Genomic DNA, 15,589 nt, shown 5'->3' on the forward strand with positions numbered 1-15,589 from the left:
CAAGGCTAATATTGGCCGAATGGAGCAGGCGGGGTTCCCAAAGAATGCTCACATTTGCTGTTCATATTCACATCCACTAGAGTTGGGAAGCAAGGGGAGGACAGACGAGGCCCGCCTGGTGGGGTGACTCAACTGAAAGGAGTCGTGTTTACCCTTACCCTTAGGCCACGCAAGATAGTGGCCTTTTCCCAGACATATGCACCACCACAACCACCACCATGGGATGACTACGCTAAGTAACGCCTTCTTCTGTTTTGCCTTGGGAGATGGCAAAGTCTCAGGGGCGTCTCTCTCCCTTCCCCCGCTCTGGGATTCTAAGGTCGGTTCTAGGGATTCCAGCTGCGTTCTCTAGTTAGGTGACCCGGGTTTTGGAAGCACACGGCTACCACCTAGCGGCTCAAAAACGTCGCTGTAACTTCGTCCCTGACTGGCTACATGCCTGGGAGTAGCCAGGACTCTGGTCAGCGCTCACTCCAGGTCCTCTTCAGTTCGCAAACTAAGCAGCTAGTTTTCCTGCCCTTGATCACCAACCCTGAACTTTTTCTGTCCTTCCATTAACCCCAAAATGTAGATATTGTTGTCAGAGGCCTGCCTCATTCTGTCTAGAGCCTCGGTCAGCCAAGTTCTGCTTTGGACTGATGCTAAAACAAACAGGTCACAGTGGGCAAGAAACTAGAGAACGGAGCTCAAAATGCAAAACTCAGGAATTCGGATTATTTGATTTAAAAGCCTTGTGTCCGTAGCTGCGGTTGCTATTCCCCGTTCGCTGGAGCACAGTGAAGAAGGTGCTGCTCAGTGGTGTTATTTCTCAAGTTATAGAAACATAGTATTTGTTCCAAGGACCAGACCTCCCTGTAAGCGACTTTCAGTTCTTTTTCAAAGTTGAGGCTAAGGGGGCAGTATTAAAAACAAATCCTGAAAACCTTTGCAAAATCGAGTGTTTTGAAAGAATTGTTGCATGAAACGAAGTTGACTTTGTCTATTGTCTGGGCTGCCTGAACTAGCCTCACAGTTATTAGTAACTTCCTAAATTCTGGAACAAACCAACCAATAGAGTGAAATGACAAACCACAAATAGGGCTGAACCAAAAAGTGACCTTGCTTTACAGACTGGCACTTACACGTGTATCTGCTGACATGTTTCATGTATCTTCTGGCTAAAACTAATTTTTTCCTATCTGTACTTTTTAGTTTTTCATTACCTTTGAATGCAATGGGTAACTATTGTCCCACCTACAGTGGTATGATGACCTCAATCATCACACAAGACAGTCCCAAGTCCCAAAAATTGAGTGGTGGTCTGAGAACATTAACTCAAAAATTAAAAGTTCTGGTGCTGGGGGTGTAGCTTGGTAGACTCACAGTTCAATTCCCAACACCCACTAGAAAGTGGATAGAAGCATTCAGCTCTATGCAATCCCAGCCACTCGGAGGTAGAAGCTCCAGATCAGCTCAGGCTTATGTTTGGGTTCAGCCAGCTAGTGGTCCACCTGGGTGCTACATAGGCCCTGTCTCAGAACAAAAGGGATAGGGGCTACACAGCTGGCTCAGCAGTTGAATGTACCTGCACACATGGCATAGTTCTTTAAAAGTCAAGTCCTAGACTTGAATGTTCTTCCTTGCCTGCCAAAAGATTTGCTGAGTATACAATGAGATGGGGGTACATTATAAAGACAAAGGCAAACTGTCTAATAGCTATAATCCCAGTCTTTTCATACTTCTCAATTTCATGTAGAAACCAGACCTTTTCTTAGAGTTGGAAGCATCTGTTGAGTTCAGTCACTTATTAGATCACTCTTTTCAATTACCCACACCCTGAAGCCCAGTTTGTTAAGTGTTAATATATTCATCAGACTTTTGAAATGTTCAAAATGTCACTAAGTGCTAATTTGAAACTCACTCCACTGCTGTTTGCTGTTTGTGGTCCTATTATGTTGCCAGTCCTGAGTCAAGATACCCAGTTTGTAAAAAAAAAAAAAAAAAAAAAAACCGGTGGGAGGAGATGGCAATAAGATGAATCCATAGGATTCACTTTAGCCCATGTAATGACAGGAAATAATCTAACCAAGTTGTTCTTTGACTTCCACATGTAGATCTTAACACTCATGTGTACACACACACACCCCACATGTATACACTAAACCTCGAGATTATCAAGACCAATGAAGAGATACTAGACCTTTCTTTTATCCAGTGTTCTGAATACAAAGTTAACGCCAGATAGCCCAAAGAACTTGGCAACATGAAGCTAAGAACAAAGGTAGGAATATTTCATGTGTGAGACAAGTGAGAAAGTTTCTGGGTGACAGGCATTATCAGGGACAGTAGTGAAGAACAAACAGGTCTTATAGGCAGGCAGGCCTTAGTAAGGAACCAGGTAGCCATCATTCTTTCTTAAGGTTCACATTCAATTTAATGCATCAATTTTGACAAATCACAATCACCTCAGGTAATCTCCCCACCTCTACAAGTGCTCCACAGGACTCTTCCTTCCCCCTTCCAGTGGAATCCAGTGAGTCACCTGCTGCTACTAGACATGCTTGACCACTAAAACAGGTACTCGGCCAGGTGTGGTGGCATGCACAAAATCTCAGCACTGGGCAGGCTGAGGTAGGAAAATCTAAATTCCAGGTCAGCCTGGTCTACAAATTCAGGACAGCCAGGGTTATTACATGGAGAATAATCTCACCACCAACAAAAACAAATCAGGTACTTCTAACTACTCAACTATTCTATTGGGTGATAGCCTGCAATTTTAACCCATTCCCAGAATCCAAACCCCACTTTAAGCCCCAAACCTAAAAAATGAAAAAAAAAAAAAAAACTTGATTCCTTAAGCCAAATCAAGGTACTTGCATGTTTTGATAACACCATATAAAGCTACTCTTGTTCAGTTTGCATAACCTAACATCTCTGCCTGTGCTCCAGCAAAAACTGCTTTAACTGAGCTCTGTAGTTCTTACACAGAGGTAGTTTACACCAACAGCTTGTACTGCAAACAGAAATTAAGAGTTCAGTCATCCAGTGAGCTACCTAGGAAAGCTTAATAAGCTTATAGACACTGGGCAGTGGTGGCACATGCCTTTAATCCCAGCACTTGGAAGGCAGAGGCAGGCAGATTTCTGAGGCCAGCCTGGTCTACAAAGTGAGTTCCAGGATAGCCAGGGCTACATACAGAGAAACCAAAAAGATAAAAATGACATGAATTTTGCCTTTTCATAAGCAAGCAGTTGTTTCATACTTATATGGTGTTCCATTTTAACTTTAGACAAAAGCAGCTTCAAATTAGAATCTATTAAATCTCTCCTCCCATAAAAGATTACAATATTCAAATGTTACCTCTTCTGAAAATGTATTCATATCAATAGCCTACCATATTCTATATGAATCCTGATAACCACATGATTCTAGCACCAAAGCACATCATTATTTCCATGCAGCCATGCTCATTGATCATTTTGCACCCTGTACAGTCACACAAACAGCCCATGACTAGGTCTGCACTTAAATCTGCCTAGACAAAAATCTGCTCCTACAGCTTAAAAACTAAATTCCTGGTAACTCTGATTTGGCCTCATTTACCATATGTATTTATGAAATTACATTCACACTAATAATCACCCTAAGCAAGTATTTATCCAAGCATTATTTATGCAAAATTCAAGCATATTTAGCTTAATATGCAGATTTTAGTTTAATCTGTTACCAAATAGTTTAATACACCTATATGTATAGAATTTCCTCACTATAAAGAGGTTCCGGAGCCAGGTGCGGTGGTGCACACCTTTAGTCCCAGCACTCAGGAGGCAGAGGCAGGTGGATTTTTGAGTTCAAGGCCAGTCTAATCTACAAAGTGAGTTCCAGGACAGCCAAGGCTATACAGAGAAGCCCTGTCTCAAAAAAACCAACCAAACCAAAAAAAAAAAAAACAAAAACAAAAACAAAGAGGGTCAGGCACAAAGTTTTTGACTAAAAAGTTACTTCAAATTTGAGCAGTTATAGACAAACTATACCATACTTTTTAACCTACCCCATGACCTGCTAGGCAACTCTCAATTCCAAACCAGATTTTAAAAGGATTCAAGAAAAGCATCCATACAGACAGCCTGAGAGTGTTTGTGAAAGTCTTAAGTATGTATTTTCCCATGCATTGTTACAGTAATATACCACAGCAAAACAGGATGAATAAATCCTATGGTTATGTCCAACAGATTGGCTATCAATAGAGGAAAAGTGTTTAAGTGTTAGTCCCTAAATGTATGGGAATGTATGAGCAGTGATTCTGCTCAGAAATGAGGGCACTGATGTTAACTTCAAAGTATTAGAGTTAAATAAGCAAATAGAAACAGTGCTACTTTATTAAAATACGGAGTTTATTTCACATGTATATTTGTCTCCCTACCATTTCCACATCTGACCACCACTATTACTATGTCCTATCATAACATTCCATACATACTTAAAACCAAGTAAAGGGTGGAGTTCCATCCTTGAAAACTAAACAGGCATTTTAGACAACACATTCTTGGCAATTGAACCTGGACAACATTTATCAAACACAGTAGGGAAAAGTTCTCACTTTGCATTATAAAAAGGACAGCCAGATATCAACTATTACAGAAATGAAGACAGAATATTTCAAACTGTTTAAACCCTTTTCTTAAAGAGACTTCCTCCACTGCCAGAGATCTTGAATAGCCTGTAAAGGAGGAAAATGGTAAAGAAATGTTAACTTTATAGAACAAATTTCATTTCTTCAGTTAAATATTTTTCATTTTACAAAGGAAAAATACAGAATTAGCTCTTAGCATGAGGTTCCTTAATTAAATGGCTTAATTACTTTATGGCCAATGTTGCCTCCTCAGCCTGTGGGTCAACCCTATTTAGGTTTCAGAATTTGAGTGAGAATGTTTAAAGTCTAGGCCAAGTATTACAAAGCAAAAATCACAACCTAGAAAAACCCGAAGGGACATACCTATTCTAAGACAAGCCAGTATGTTTCTAAAAACTTAAGAATGTCAAGTATTCTCTTCAGTGGTGAATTCTCAACACTCAACTTAGGTCAATCTGTAGCTAACTATCAAGCAAAACATGAAAGGACTGATTTTGATGACATCACTACTTCCAATTGTCAACAGTCTGCCTCAATCCTAACCACTTTTGACTACAAACCTGGGAGCTAAAATTTAAATAGGCAATACTATCATTTAATACTCTCCTGCTATATTGTTCCTTTTAATTCTTTTTGAATAGACACCTATATAGCTAATACTGATGAAACCCATTAAATCAACTGTTCATTCAGTAGGTCTAACATTAACCCATTATATTTACTATTTAACAACTGTAAATTCACACCACTGGGAAGAGATCCATCACTGGTAGTGCCTTGCCCTTGCATGGCCCAAGTAAGTATCCTCATACCACAATAAACTATCAGTACTTTCACATGCAAGAGGCTTTAACCCATCTAGCTTGATTCTACCAATTTTACCCTCCTTTGCTATCTGGAGAAGATACTACCACTCCCAAGAGTCCAAATATCATCAGACTGTAAAGCAGCCAAATGGAGCAAATAAAAACCATATCCTATTTCCTTAGCCAATACACTACCAAGAGTAAAACTAAGTTCAGTAACCAAGAGATAATTTACCAACTATTTAAAACCTGGGAAAAATGTGCACTAAAAAATTATTTGCTCAGTCTGCCAATTAAATTCTTTCCATGTACTTAAGTACTGTCTGTGGTTAGGAACTTTTTACAAGGAGCCAACAACTTGAGACTAAAAATCATAATAAATCACAATGAAAATTTTAGATTTGGTCACGTCCACAGAAAATTCAGTTACCTCCTGGTCAGTCATCCGGAAACAATTCTTCACATAATTAATGAACTTGGCTTCCACTTTGGGAAGAGAACCGCCCTATTGAGGGGAAAAAAAGCATTAAGGACAAACAGCAATTGTTTGAGACATCATTAGAAAAAACTCCCCAAGTTTTGCATGCCATTACACAAATTATAACCCTTTAACATTCCCATTTGATTAAAATCCAACATTAAAGCCAGGCATGGTGGCGCATGCCTTCAATCCCAGCATCTGGGAGGCAGAGGCAGGCTAATTTCAGAGTTCAGCCTGGTCTACAGCGAGTTCCAAGACTATCTTGGAAAAACAACAACAAAAAAAAACAAACTCTGGCCCAAACCTCAGAAAGACCATGGTTTTTTATTGCTTAATGCCCAATTCCAAAGAGCCAATTTGAACTACAGAGGGCTCTACTGGCATGCAAGTACAGCCACTTGAGTGCCTAATATACAAATTCATGTTATCACCTATCACCAAAAAACAAATTAGATCCGACCTGTTCATAAGTGTTTTCCAATTACCTAGGAAAGCACGCAATTGAAGGGATTTAAAAGTAGCTACCTTATACTGTAGCATCAATTTGGCGTGCTTCCAATTATGAATATAGACTAAGCCACAATTATCAGCAATAGTTTTGCTGCCAAAATTCTTAACAAATTAGATACTGCAAATGTTAACTTATCAGCATAAAGTGTCACTACAAATTACCCCCTATTTCATATAAAATCCACTTCTCTAAATTTTAACCTTCTTGCATTTCTATGCACTTAACCAGACTAAGGCTTCCAAATTCCAGAATCATCTTGAGTATTAAGGTACTCAATTGCCTTAGAAAATAATTCACTACAGTAATTTGAAAATATTGTCACATACATCCTTATTGGTTCATTTAAAAATTTATTGAGAGCAGCTAAGGATACAAAGGTTAAAACATGGTCAAAGAAATGAGGCATATGCACAAGTGGTAGAGAAATTTTCTGCATCACAAGAGTAAAAGAAAAATGCTTTAGGAAAAACAAGATTGCTTCCAGCCTGCAAGGGGGAATGGATGGCCAATCAGGAAAGGGGATTGAGATGTCTGGATTGTTGATGGTACTATATTTGTTTCTCCTTTTCCTCTTTCCCCATCTTTGGGCTTAATTTACCAGTAGTGCCCAGGAATGTTCAATGCGCCTGCAATTAAACCAAGGAGATAGGACCACATTAAAATGGGGGGGAGGGGCATCATTTTAGCAGTGTATGCAAGGGATAAAAAATAAATCAGTGACACCAGGAAACTTAAGTTTGCAGTTTAATAAATATGAAATGTATGTGCTGCCAAGTGCTAAATTCCAATCCATTCGTGGCTGCACAAAGGAAGAAAATCTTCTGAAGCCATGTGAGAACTACAGGACAGGAAAAAAATAGGAAAAAGAATGGACAATTTCCGTAACATTCCACATGTATTCAAGTAATTCACATGTTAGAACCATAATGGAGATAACTTTTAGCTCTCCCAAAAAAATCATTTGTATTATTCCATTCTACAGAACCCAGGTTTATATAAATGTATTTAGTCCCAGCCAAGTGCCAAGAAAGATAAATTCTATTTCAAACTAGATGAAACCCTATTATTACCCACACACACAAATTTCAGGTTATGGACTGACGTCATGGTACAGAGGGCACAGAAATAACTCAAATTGTTGTGAAATACTTAAAAGGTGATTTTTTTTTCTTAGCTATAAAATAATCTCTTATTATAAAGGCAGCCACTTACTCTTACTTTTCCAGCTGTTTTTAATTTTACTGAAAACAAAATGCCCTCTGCTTGTTCTACAGCATAACCCCAGGAAAAAAAATGTACGCTTGTACATTTTATTAGAGTAATTTATGAATATTCTTATTTAATCTATTTTTAACCCAAATTCCCATATTAGTACAATTTTTAATATTCAAAGGTAATTTTACTCACTTTTTCTATACTTGCTTGCATTTTTGCCTTAATGTCTTCTACAGAACTAGGTCCTTTTGGTGTTTTGGGAGTCTTTTCCTGTTTTTTGAAGGACTCTTGACCCTGGAAAAAGTTTTCAAAGATTAGTTTGAAAGTTTAGTTTTCAAGATTAGTACAGTTCTTAACACAGTAAATACCAAGATTTCCCTCCTCCCTAAAATCCCTTATAAAGCACGGAGAAGTTGCTAATTGTTCCTAGCCAGAAAGCCTGTCAGGGCTAGAGGGCTGAATATGCATAAGCAGTTAGAGGTCAGAGTTCAATTCCCAGCAACCACATGGTACATCACAACCATCTGTCTGAAAAACAGCTAGTGTACTTATATAAATAAATCTTAAAGATTGGAAGAAATGCTTCAAAGTAAAGTCAATCCTGACAAGCCTCTTAAGACAATTAACTCCTGGCCTCTACAAATACACACACACACACACACCACACCTAGATCATGAAAGCTATAAATATACAGATCAGATAAGTCAACGTTGGAGTCCACCACAGAACATGACACACTTCACAAATTTATGTATTCCACTATCTTAGTGTGCACTACAGTCTATTATGTAGGCAAGGTCTTAACCTTATATCGCAAGCACAAAGTTTTAGGCAGACACTGAATTTAGTAGGTCTGTTTTTGGGTACTTACCTTTGATCTTGGTGTTGATGGTTTTAAGTCTTTTCCATTTTGGTTTGATTTTTGTGCATTTTTGGCTGGGGTATCTCGTACAGACTGGAATTAGAAAATGGCCTTAATTCGTATGCCCTCTCTAGATGAGAGATCAACTCAGATTAAACTATCCTAAAACAAACTAATAAATTGTAACTCACAGATAGCATCCTCAAATTTTCCTGTCTAGCTCAGAACCAATTTTTAAGATCAATTCAGCCAGTTTTTACTACTAGCACTAAAATTCCCATCCTTTACTAGCTACCTGTGATAAACCTCATAGTATCTTATGTACTCACTTTCTTCACTGGGACCTTTTCTTCAGTTTCCTCTTCATCAAAATCATCATCATCATCACTAAAAAACGAAATATGGCAAGACACACAGAACTTAAATTTTTAGTCATCTTTACAAAAAAACTAAACTGTATTCATCCACTGTAGCACAATGTTAATAAAAGTGAATTTGCACCAGTATGAGTGGATCACTTAAGAAACCTAACAAGCCGGGCGTGGTGGCGCACGCCTTTAATCCCAGCACTCGGGAGGCAGAGGCAGGCGGATTTCTGAGTTCCAGGCCAGCCTGGTCTACAGAGTGAGTTCCAGGACAGCCAGGGCTACACAGAGAAACCCTGTCTTGCAAAAACCCAAAAAAAAAAAAAGAAAGAAACCTAACAAATATATAATTTATCTAATACTTAGTATTGTTTCAAAGGGTTGTGTAGTTGAATTTTCCAATGTTAGTAGCAAATAAATAGCTTCAACCAAATCAGCTTTGTACCAAACCATAAAGAAACTAGGCTTTTAAAATTAACATTTAGCCAGGTGTTAGTATATACATTCCTTTAGTGTCCTCTCCTCTGCAGGGTAGGGATTAACTTTTACATCCCATTAACTAGAGCAAAGATACTAATTATTTATGCAAGAAATTTTAACAGACCATTTCTCCCCAACATATGGTCAGTAAACATGTAAGACTGTTAGTCACCTAGAGAATAAACCAAAGATACTGCTTCACACATTACTCTTCAAGATGTAAATTTAGGAAGAACTCCCACAAGGTGGTGACACCAACCCCAGATACCTACAGTCAATGGCATATGCACATGACTTTTCAGCCCTTAAAAACTACAGGGATCAATCCTGTCAAAAATCAAAGCCAGACGGAAATGGTGATGAAATGTTGCAAAATACTCAAATAATTTTAAATGTAGCCAAAGACTGACCAAAACTTCTGTAGTAAAAATTTTACATTTGTTGATTCTACCTGTGTCTTACTGTAAAGCTGTTTCTGCTTACATTTCATTCTAATGTGTAATGTGCAGTATTTGACAAGGCTAACTTTATTGGCTCCTCCTAAAGACATACATGTGGCACTGGAATTAAGCTGCCAGATTGTAATTAGCAGTCCACCTCCAAATAGTGTAACATCCTAGCTCAAAAGCGGTGCTGCTTATCGCTTCCAATCTAGAGCTGAGATTATGATATAAAGTCACACGGCACTTGCTTTAAGAGGAATAAATACAAAATGTTCTTCAGGCATACTGTGATTTTTTAGAAGGGGGCAAATCACATTCAGTATGGCCACTGAACCATCCCCATTATGTCTATACCTAAGTATATAATGCCCAATTATTCATACAAAGTCTGTAAGCAAAATCACCAACAGTGACTACAATATTTTCCACACTAGTGTTAAGTCAAAAGCTTGAACTTCATGTAAATTACCTTTTCAGTAGGGGGATTCCGTCTTGTTAGAATCTGTATCACGTCAAACTACATGTAAATCCAGTGGTTTTGGTAATTTAACACTACAGGTTAGTATAAAAATGACCTTACCTTACACCCAATCCATGGAGACGCTTGGTACCAGAAACAATACTAATTTCTATAAAACTGTTCTTTTCTTCTATCCTAAACCATGTAGTATCAGTCATACCACCAAAAAAACTATTCCAAAGATTAAGATGCCTTAAGATTAAAAAGGCCCCTCTAGCTTCGTATGTAGCAGAGGATGGTCTCCTTGGTCATCACTGGGAGAAGAAAGGCCCTTGGTGCTGGTGAAGGTTTTATGCCCCAGTATAGAGGAATGCCAGGGCCAGGAAGCAGGAATGTGTGTCAGTGAGCATGGGGAGGGGTATAGGGGTTTTTTGGAGGGGAAACTAAAGGTGATAACATTTGAAATGTAAATAAAAATGTCTAGTAAAAATAAAATCAAAAGGTAATACCATGAGACCATATATATTTGTCCTTTAGTACAGCAGCATTCATTACTTAGTTCTAACAGCATTCCACAAGGTAATCTAAGCTCTTAAATGACAAAATAGTCAAAAAAAAATCTCTGCATAAATGCCATTATTTGCAATATAACCCATCTGCTCTACTCCCCAAACTTTTTTTTTTTTTTTGGTTTCTCTGTGTAGCCCTGGCTGTCCTGAATTCACTCTGCAGTCCAGGCTGGTCTCAAACTCAGAAATCAGACTGCCTCTGCCCCAAGTGCATGCGCCACCACTGCCTGGCTACTCCCCCAAACATTGATTTCTGATCCAGGATTTTAATCCATAGGCTTGTATACAGTGTATGTTTTTAAAGCCTCTTTGCATTCTTTGTTCCAGAACTTCTGGCAATGTGATTAAACTCTCCAATATGTAAACAATCTTCAGCTATTACATCCCACATACAATAGCTTGTTTGTAAGGCAAATATAGAATCATAGGTCAAAATCCTTTATTGGTACAAAAACCTTTACTTTCAAACATCAACCACTGGCAAGTCAATCCTCCTAAACCCTTACAAGTACATGTAAGATCAAGTCTGAGATCATACTACTTATACTCACTCTTCATCATCCTCATCATCCTCATCATCGTCCTCATCATCTTCATCAAGTTTTACTTTTTTCTGAAAGAATATGCATCCATTAGCAAGAGAAATCTTTGGTGATTAGCCAAAGTAAATGCTAGAAATTTTTTTGGTTTAAAAAAGGCTGGCAGAGGCAGGCTGGCCTCAGACTCAGAAATCTGCCTGCCTCTGCCTCCCAAGTGCTGGGATTAAAGGTGTCCACCATGCCCTGCCAAAAATAATTTAAAAATCTTTCCTGGCCAGCCTCAGTCTACAAAGTGAGTTCCAGGACAGCCAGGGCTACACGGAGAAACCGTCTCGAAACAAAACAAAAACAAAATCTTTACCTGTGGAACCTTGTTACCACCTCCAGGAGCAGATCGCTTTCCAGACATGCCTAAGAGTTTTACATCCTCCTCATCTTCATCTTCAGACTCTGCATCTTCCTCTACAGCTAAAATAGAATTAGACATACTAACTCGACAAGAACACAAGAGAAAATAACATAGTATTTTTAAGATTCTATTAAAGGTAGCAAATGAACAGAAAAGGTTTACTGTATTTTAAAGACAGAAATCAGGTCTTTTTAGATATTAAAAACTAGTATCTTAGTAGAACTAAGACATACTTTACAAAGTCCAAATTGGAAGTCTAGATAGCATGATAGCCTCATTGGTCATAGGGTCCTGAATAGCTGAACCCAAACACATTAGTGTTTGATCCCCAGAACTCATGTGATAGCAATAAGAGATGCTAGGGAAATTGTCTGACCAGGACAAGCATTCCATGGCAGATGTGCCAAGACACAAATGTTTAAAATATAAAAAAAAAAAGCTAGCCTATATTGAAAATAAGCTATAACTACAACAGACGGGGAAAAAAAAAACCTACCTACTAGATGCTGTCCACTAATGTGCACAGGCCCTGAACCACACTTCAAGCGTAAGACCACAGGTGGTGTAATTTCAAAGCCCCCAAGGGAAACCTAAAAATAAAGAGTTTTACAACAGATATTACCAGAAAGTTCTACAACGAAATAGAATAGCAGCAGAAATAACCTTGGTAAAAGATACATCTTTGTAAAACCTAAATCACACGGACCCCAAATGAGCTCAAAAGAGACCTGCACCAACATGAAATCCAAAATTTAGAAATGTACTTACTGTTGGCTGTACAGACATTTTCAAAGTTGCCAGTGTTACTTTAATTGGACTGCCTTCATAGTTCATTGCTTCTGCCTCTACGATGTGTAACTCATCTTTTGCCCCTGCTCCTAAACTGACCTGTGAACAATAAAAATGTTTCAAAGAAACTTTTAAAGAAGTCTTTCACCACTGCTGATGAAAAGAAAACTGATCATCTCACCATTAGAACTAGAATTGAAGTGTTTTACAACTGGTATTACCATATACACAACTGTTCCTTTAAATGAATAAAGCTGGCAGATTAAAAACAAGCACTGTTCTTCTACGAAGCATGTAGCACCTTAGAGTGACCAAGCTATACAAAATTACAAGTGACAAAGATCCCCTATCTTTTCTGGGATTAAACTCCTAGTTCATCAGTAGGAAATGGCCGAAATGTTTTTATATACTAGAGTTTACATACCGTTCTTAATGACAACTGGTGCTCATTTTCATCATTATCCACTTTAAAGTGATAGTCTTTGTCAGCCTTTAGTTCACAGCCTGTAAGACAAAAAATAAGAAAGCAAACCTAGCAAGGATACTTACATCAAAACCCAAAGCCTAAAGTTCTGTGAAATCAACTCAAATGAAACATTAAAAAAAAAATCTTTCATTTTCTCAGTACTAACTACATTGAGGCAACATTGCCGGTTTTCACTGTAGATGTAATGACTCTTTAAAGCAGTATGGTGAAATCGGTATAAACACTACTAGAATTAAGGAATGAGTAAGGTAACTTCTTTATTGGCAGTTCACTGTTCATTTAATCTCAGGACTGTTAAAAAGCTAAAACGTGAATCACTGAAAACCAAACTGATTTTTTAAAACAAAAACTGAGTGTGGGGTAGGCAGCAAGACTATAGATGGGATCCCCAAAAGCCGTGATGCTAAAGTGAATCTTGTCTGTTCAACAGATCCTTCCCTCTCCCCACCCCAACAAAAAGTAGTTCTAGATAGAGCCAGGTAGATTTAAGGGTACTCCAAAGTTAAGCCACGTGGGCCATCAGTACAGTCATCTGCAAGGAGGCCGATTCCGCCTACCAGAGGCCAATAAAAAGGGGATGGGGGTCCATCACTCTGGATACTGAAAGATCGGAACAAAGACCTCCAAAACCGGTACACCACCGGCTATGAAATAAACATTTCCCTCCCGGGACTTTTAACTAAGCCGCAAGATCCCACCGCTGAGGGTTGGCTAGAGTCGGAGAGCCCGGATGTAGAGCCCACACCCCCTCCCTAACCCCCAACCACGTGGCAACCACGTGCTCCTAGAGGTTGCTGCCCCCCTCTGCCTCAGGGCGCCTGCTCGGACCAGTCCCCGTTACTCGGCGAAGCCCTCGATCGCCACAGTATACAAGACGCGGACCCTGGAAAGCCCAGCTTTCCAGATGTATCCTCCCCAACAGGGCGGAGGCAGGCCTTGCCTCGCTCCATAGGCCCCTTTCTCCCGTGCCGCCTGCCGTGGCTCAGGACAAGAAAAGGAGCCCGGAAGGGATCGTGCGGGCTTTCGTGCACAGGAGAAACGCCTCTCCTCTATGTTCGCGCCACAGCCAAGGTCGCACACTCGCCGGCCGGCCGCTCCTAACACCCAAGTCTCGAGGCTGAGCCGCTCCCGCCCCATGTTCCGGCTGCTCTCCTAGTGTTCATGCCGCGGCTTCTAAGGCTCGGGAGATTCCTCCCCGCTCTCCGGCCTCCACCCACGCCGCGTTCCCCACACGCCAGGCCTCGGCTGGCCTCCCGCCCCCCCATCACCAGGCCCTGCACACGCGTCCCCCTCCAGTCAGTTACCGAAAAGGTAGTTCTGAGGCCTAAGAGGACTCATGTCCATATCCATCGAGTCTTCCATGAGGTGGAGGCGCGCACTTCGGTGTGGGAGAAGCCGGACGGAAAACAACTGCCTCCTGTTCCACAGAACAGACGCGCAGGACGGAATCACGCCAAGGAAAGGACGCGGGCTCGCCGCACGTATATATAGTCGCAGGAGATCTCGCGAGATCTGCGCTAGTCCTGCCTCCGCGAGTCTCCTCTGGAGTCCTCCCACTTCCCGCACCGTCGCGCTTTTGCGCATGCGCTTTTCATCCTCACGCCTAGGTACCTTGCCCCCCTCCTCCTCCAGGTGCTTGGCGGGCTCTCACTGCGCAGGCGCCCTCTTCTCTGGCCCCGCCCCTCCACTACTGTCGCCCAAGCGCAGGCGCGTTTTCTCTTTGTGGCCTCGCTCTGGGCTTTCAGGGCTTCCACGTCTTCTCCGCTCGTGCTCGCGGGCCCAGGCCCGAGAGCGTGCGCAGCCCACCCTGAAAGATGGCGGCTGCAGCCAAGGAACCACAGAGCGTCTCTCTTCTCTTTTCTCCGTTCCCCGTAGGCCTGGAACAGGCATAATCACCTCAAGAATTGGCTTGCTCGAAGGCTTGTTCTTAGCGCATCATTTTCACGTAGCTTCAAGGAGCCCAGGGCGGAGTGGCTGGATCATTAGAATGATAGGTTACTTTCCCCGCAGCCATGCTTTTGCACCTCTTTTCTGAGGCAGCATTTTCAAAATGGAAATTATCAGCTTTATGTCATTTGGGGATCAAAGAGAGACCCAGTCAGTCTCCTCCAAAGAGCATCTTTCTAAAACTTTAGTGCGTGCAGAACTGAGAAAACGCAGGCCGTCTTCATTTCCAAATGAAGGCCTATCGCTTTTAAGAAATTCATGAGCCTTAATACGAATCTTTGGCTGGGAATTAGCGGTTTAAACTGGATCCTGAGGAACATCCCTCAGCGTTGGGTGCTTTTTGACAGTGGCCCTAATCTTTTTATCTCGACATGGAGCTAGCATATTTAAGAATTTGGGGAAGGAATGTAGGTAATGGTACCAATGTTTGTAGACTCTTCACTCCAGAGACGTGTGTGAGCTCTAAATGCATGTGAGCCCATTATGTATCAAATCCTAAATTCGGAGACATCTATCAATATGTGAATTTCACTTTGCAACTATAAGGAAAAAAATCATGAAACTTGGAAGAATTGTGTGTGTAAATAAACAGAGATGGACTGGGTACTGGTGT

The 15,589-nt window shown here is 40.6% G+C and overlaps 1 protein-coding gene across 1 annotated transcript; it reads right to left on the reverse strand.

Annotated features, from left to right (window-relative positions):
* Positions 1 to 4,352: 4,352 nt before the first annotated feature.
* Npm1 (nucleophosmin 1) lies at positions 4,353 to 14,509 on the reverse strand. The gene is made up of 11 exons (XM_021178462.2): positions 14,334 to 14,509; positions 12,967 to 13,046; positions 12,522 to 12,641; positions 12,250 to 12,343; positions 11,706 to 11,812; positions 11,357 to 11,418; positions 8,818 to 8,875; positions 8,498 to 8,581; positions 7,818 to 7,919; positions 5,849 to 5,923; positions 4,353 to 4,699 (listed from the first exon to the last, which is right to left on the reverse strand). Exons 1-11 carry the CDS (start codon positions 14,389 to 14,391, stop codon positions 4,661 to 4,663), a joined length of 879 nt encoding a protein of 292 aa, XP_021034121.1. The 5' UTR covers positions 14,392 to 14,509; the 3' UTR covers positions 4,353 to 4,660.
* Positions 14,510 to 15,589: the final 1,080 nt, after the last annotated feature.

Source organism: Mus caroli, chromosome 11, assembly GCF_900094665.2.
Source record: "Mus caroli chromosome 11, CAROLI_EIJ_v1.1, whole genome shotgun sequence".
Lineage (NCBI taxonomy): Eukaryota > Metazoa > Chordata > Mammalia > Rodentia > Muridae > Mus > Mus caroli.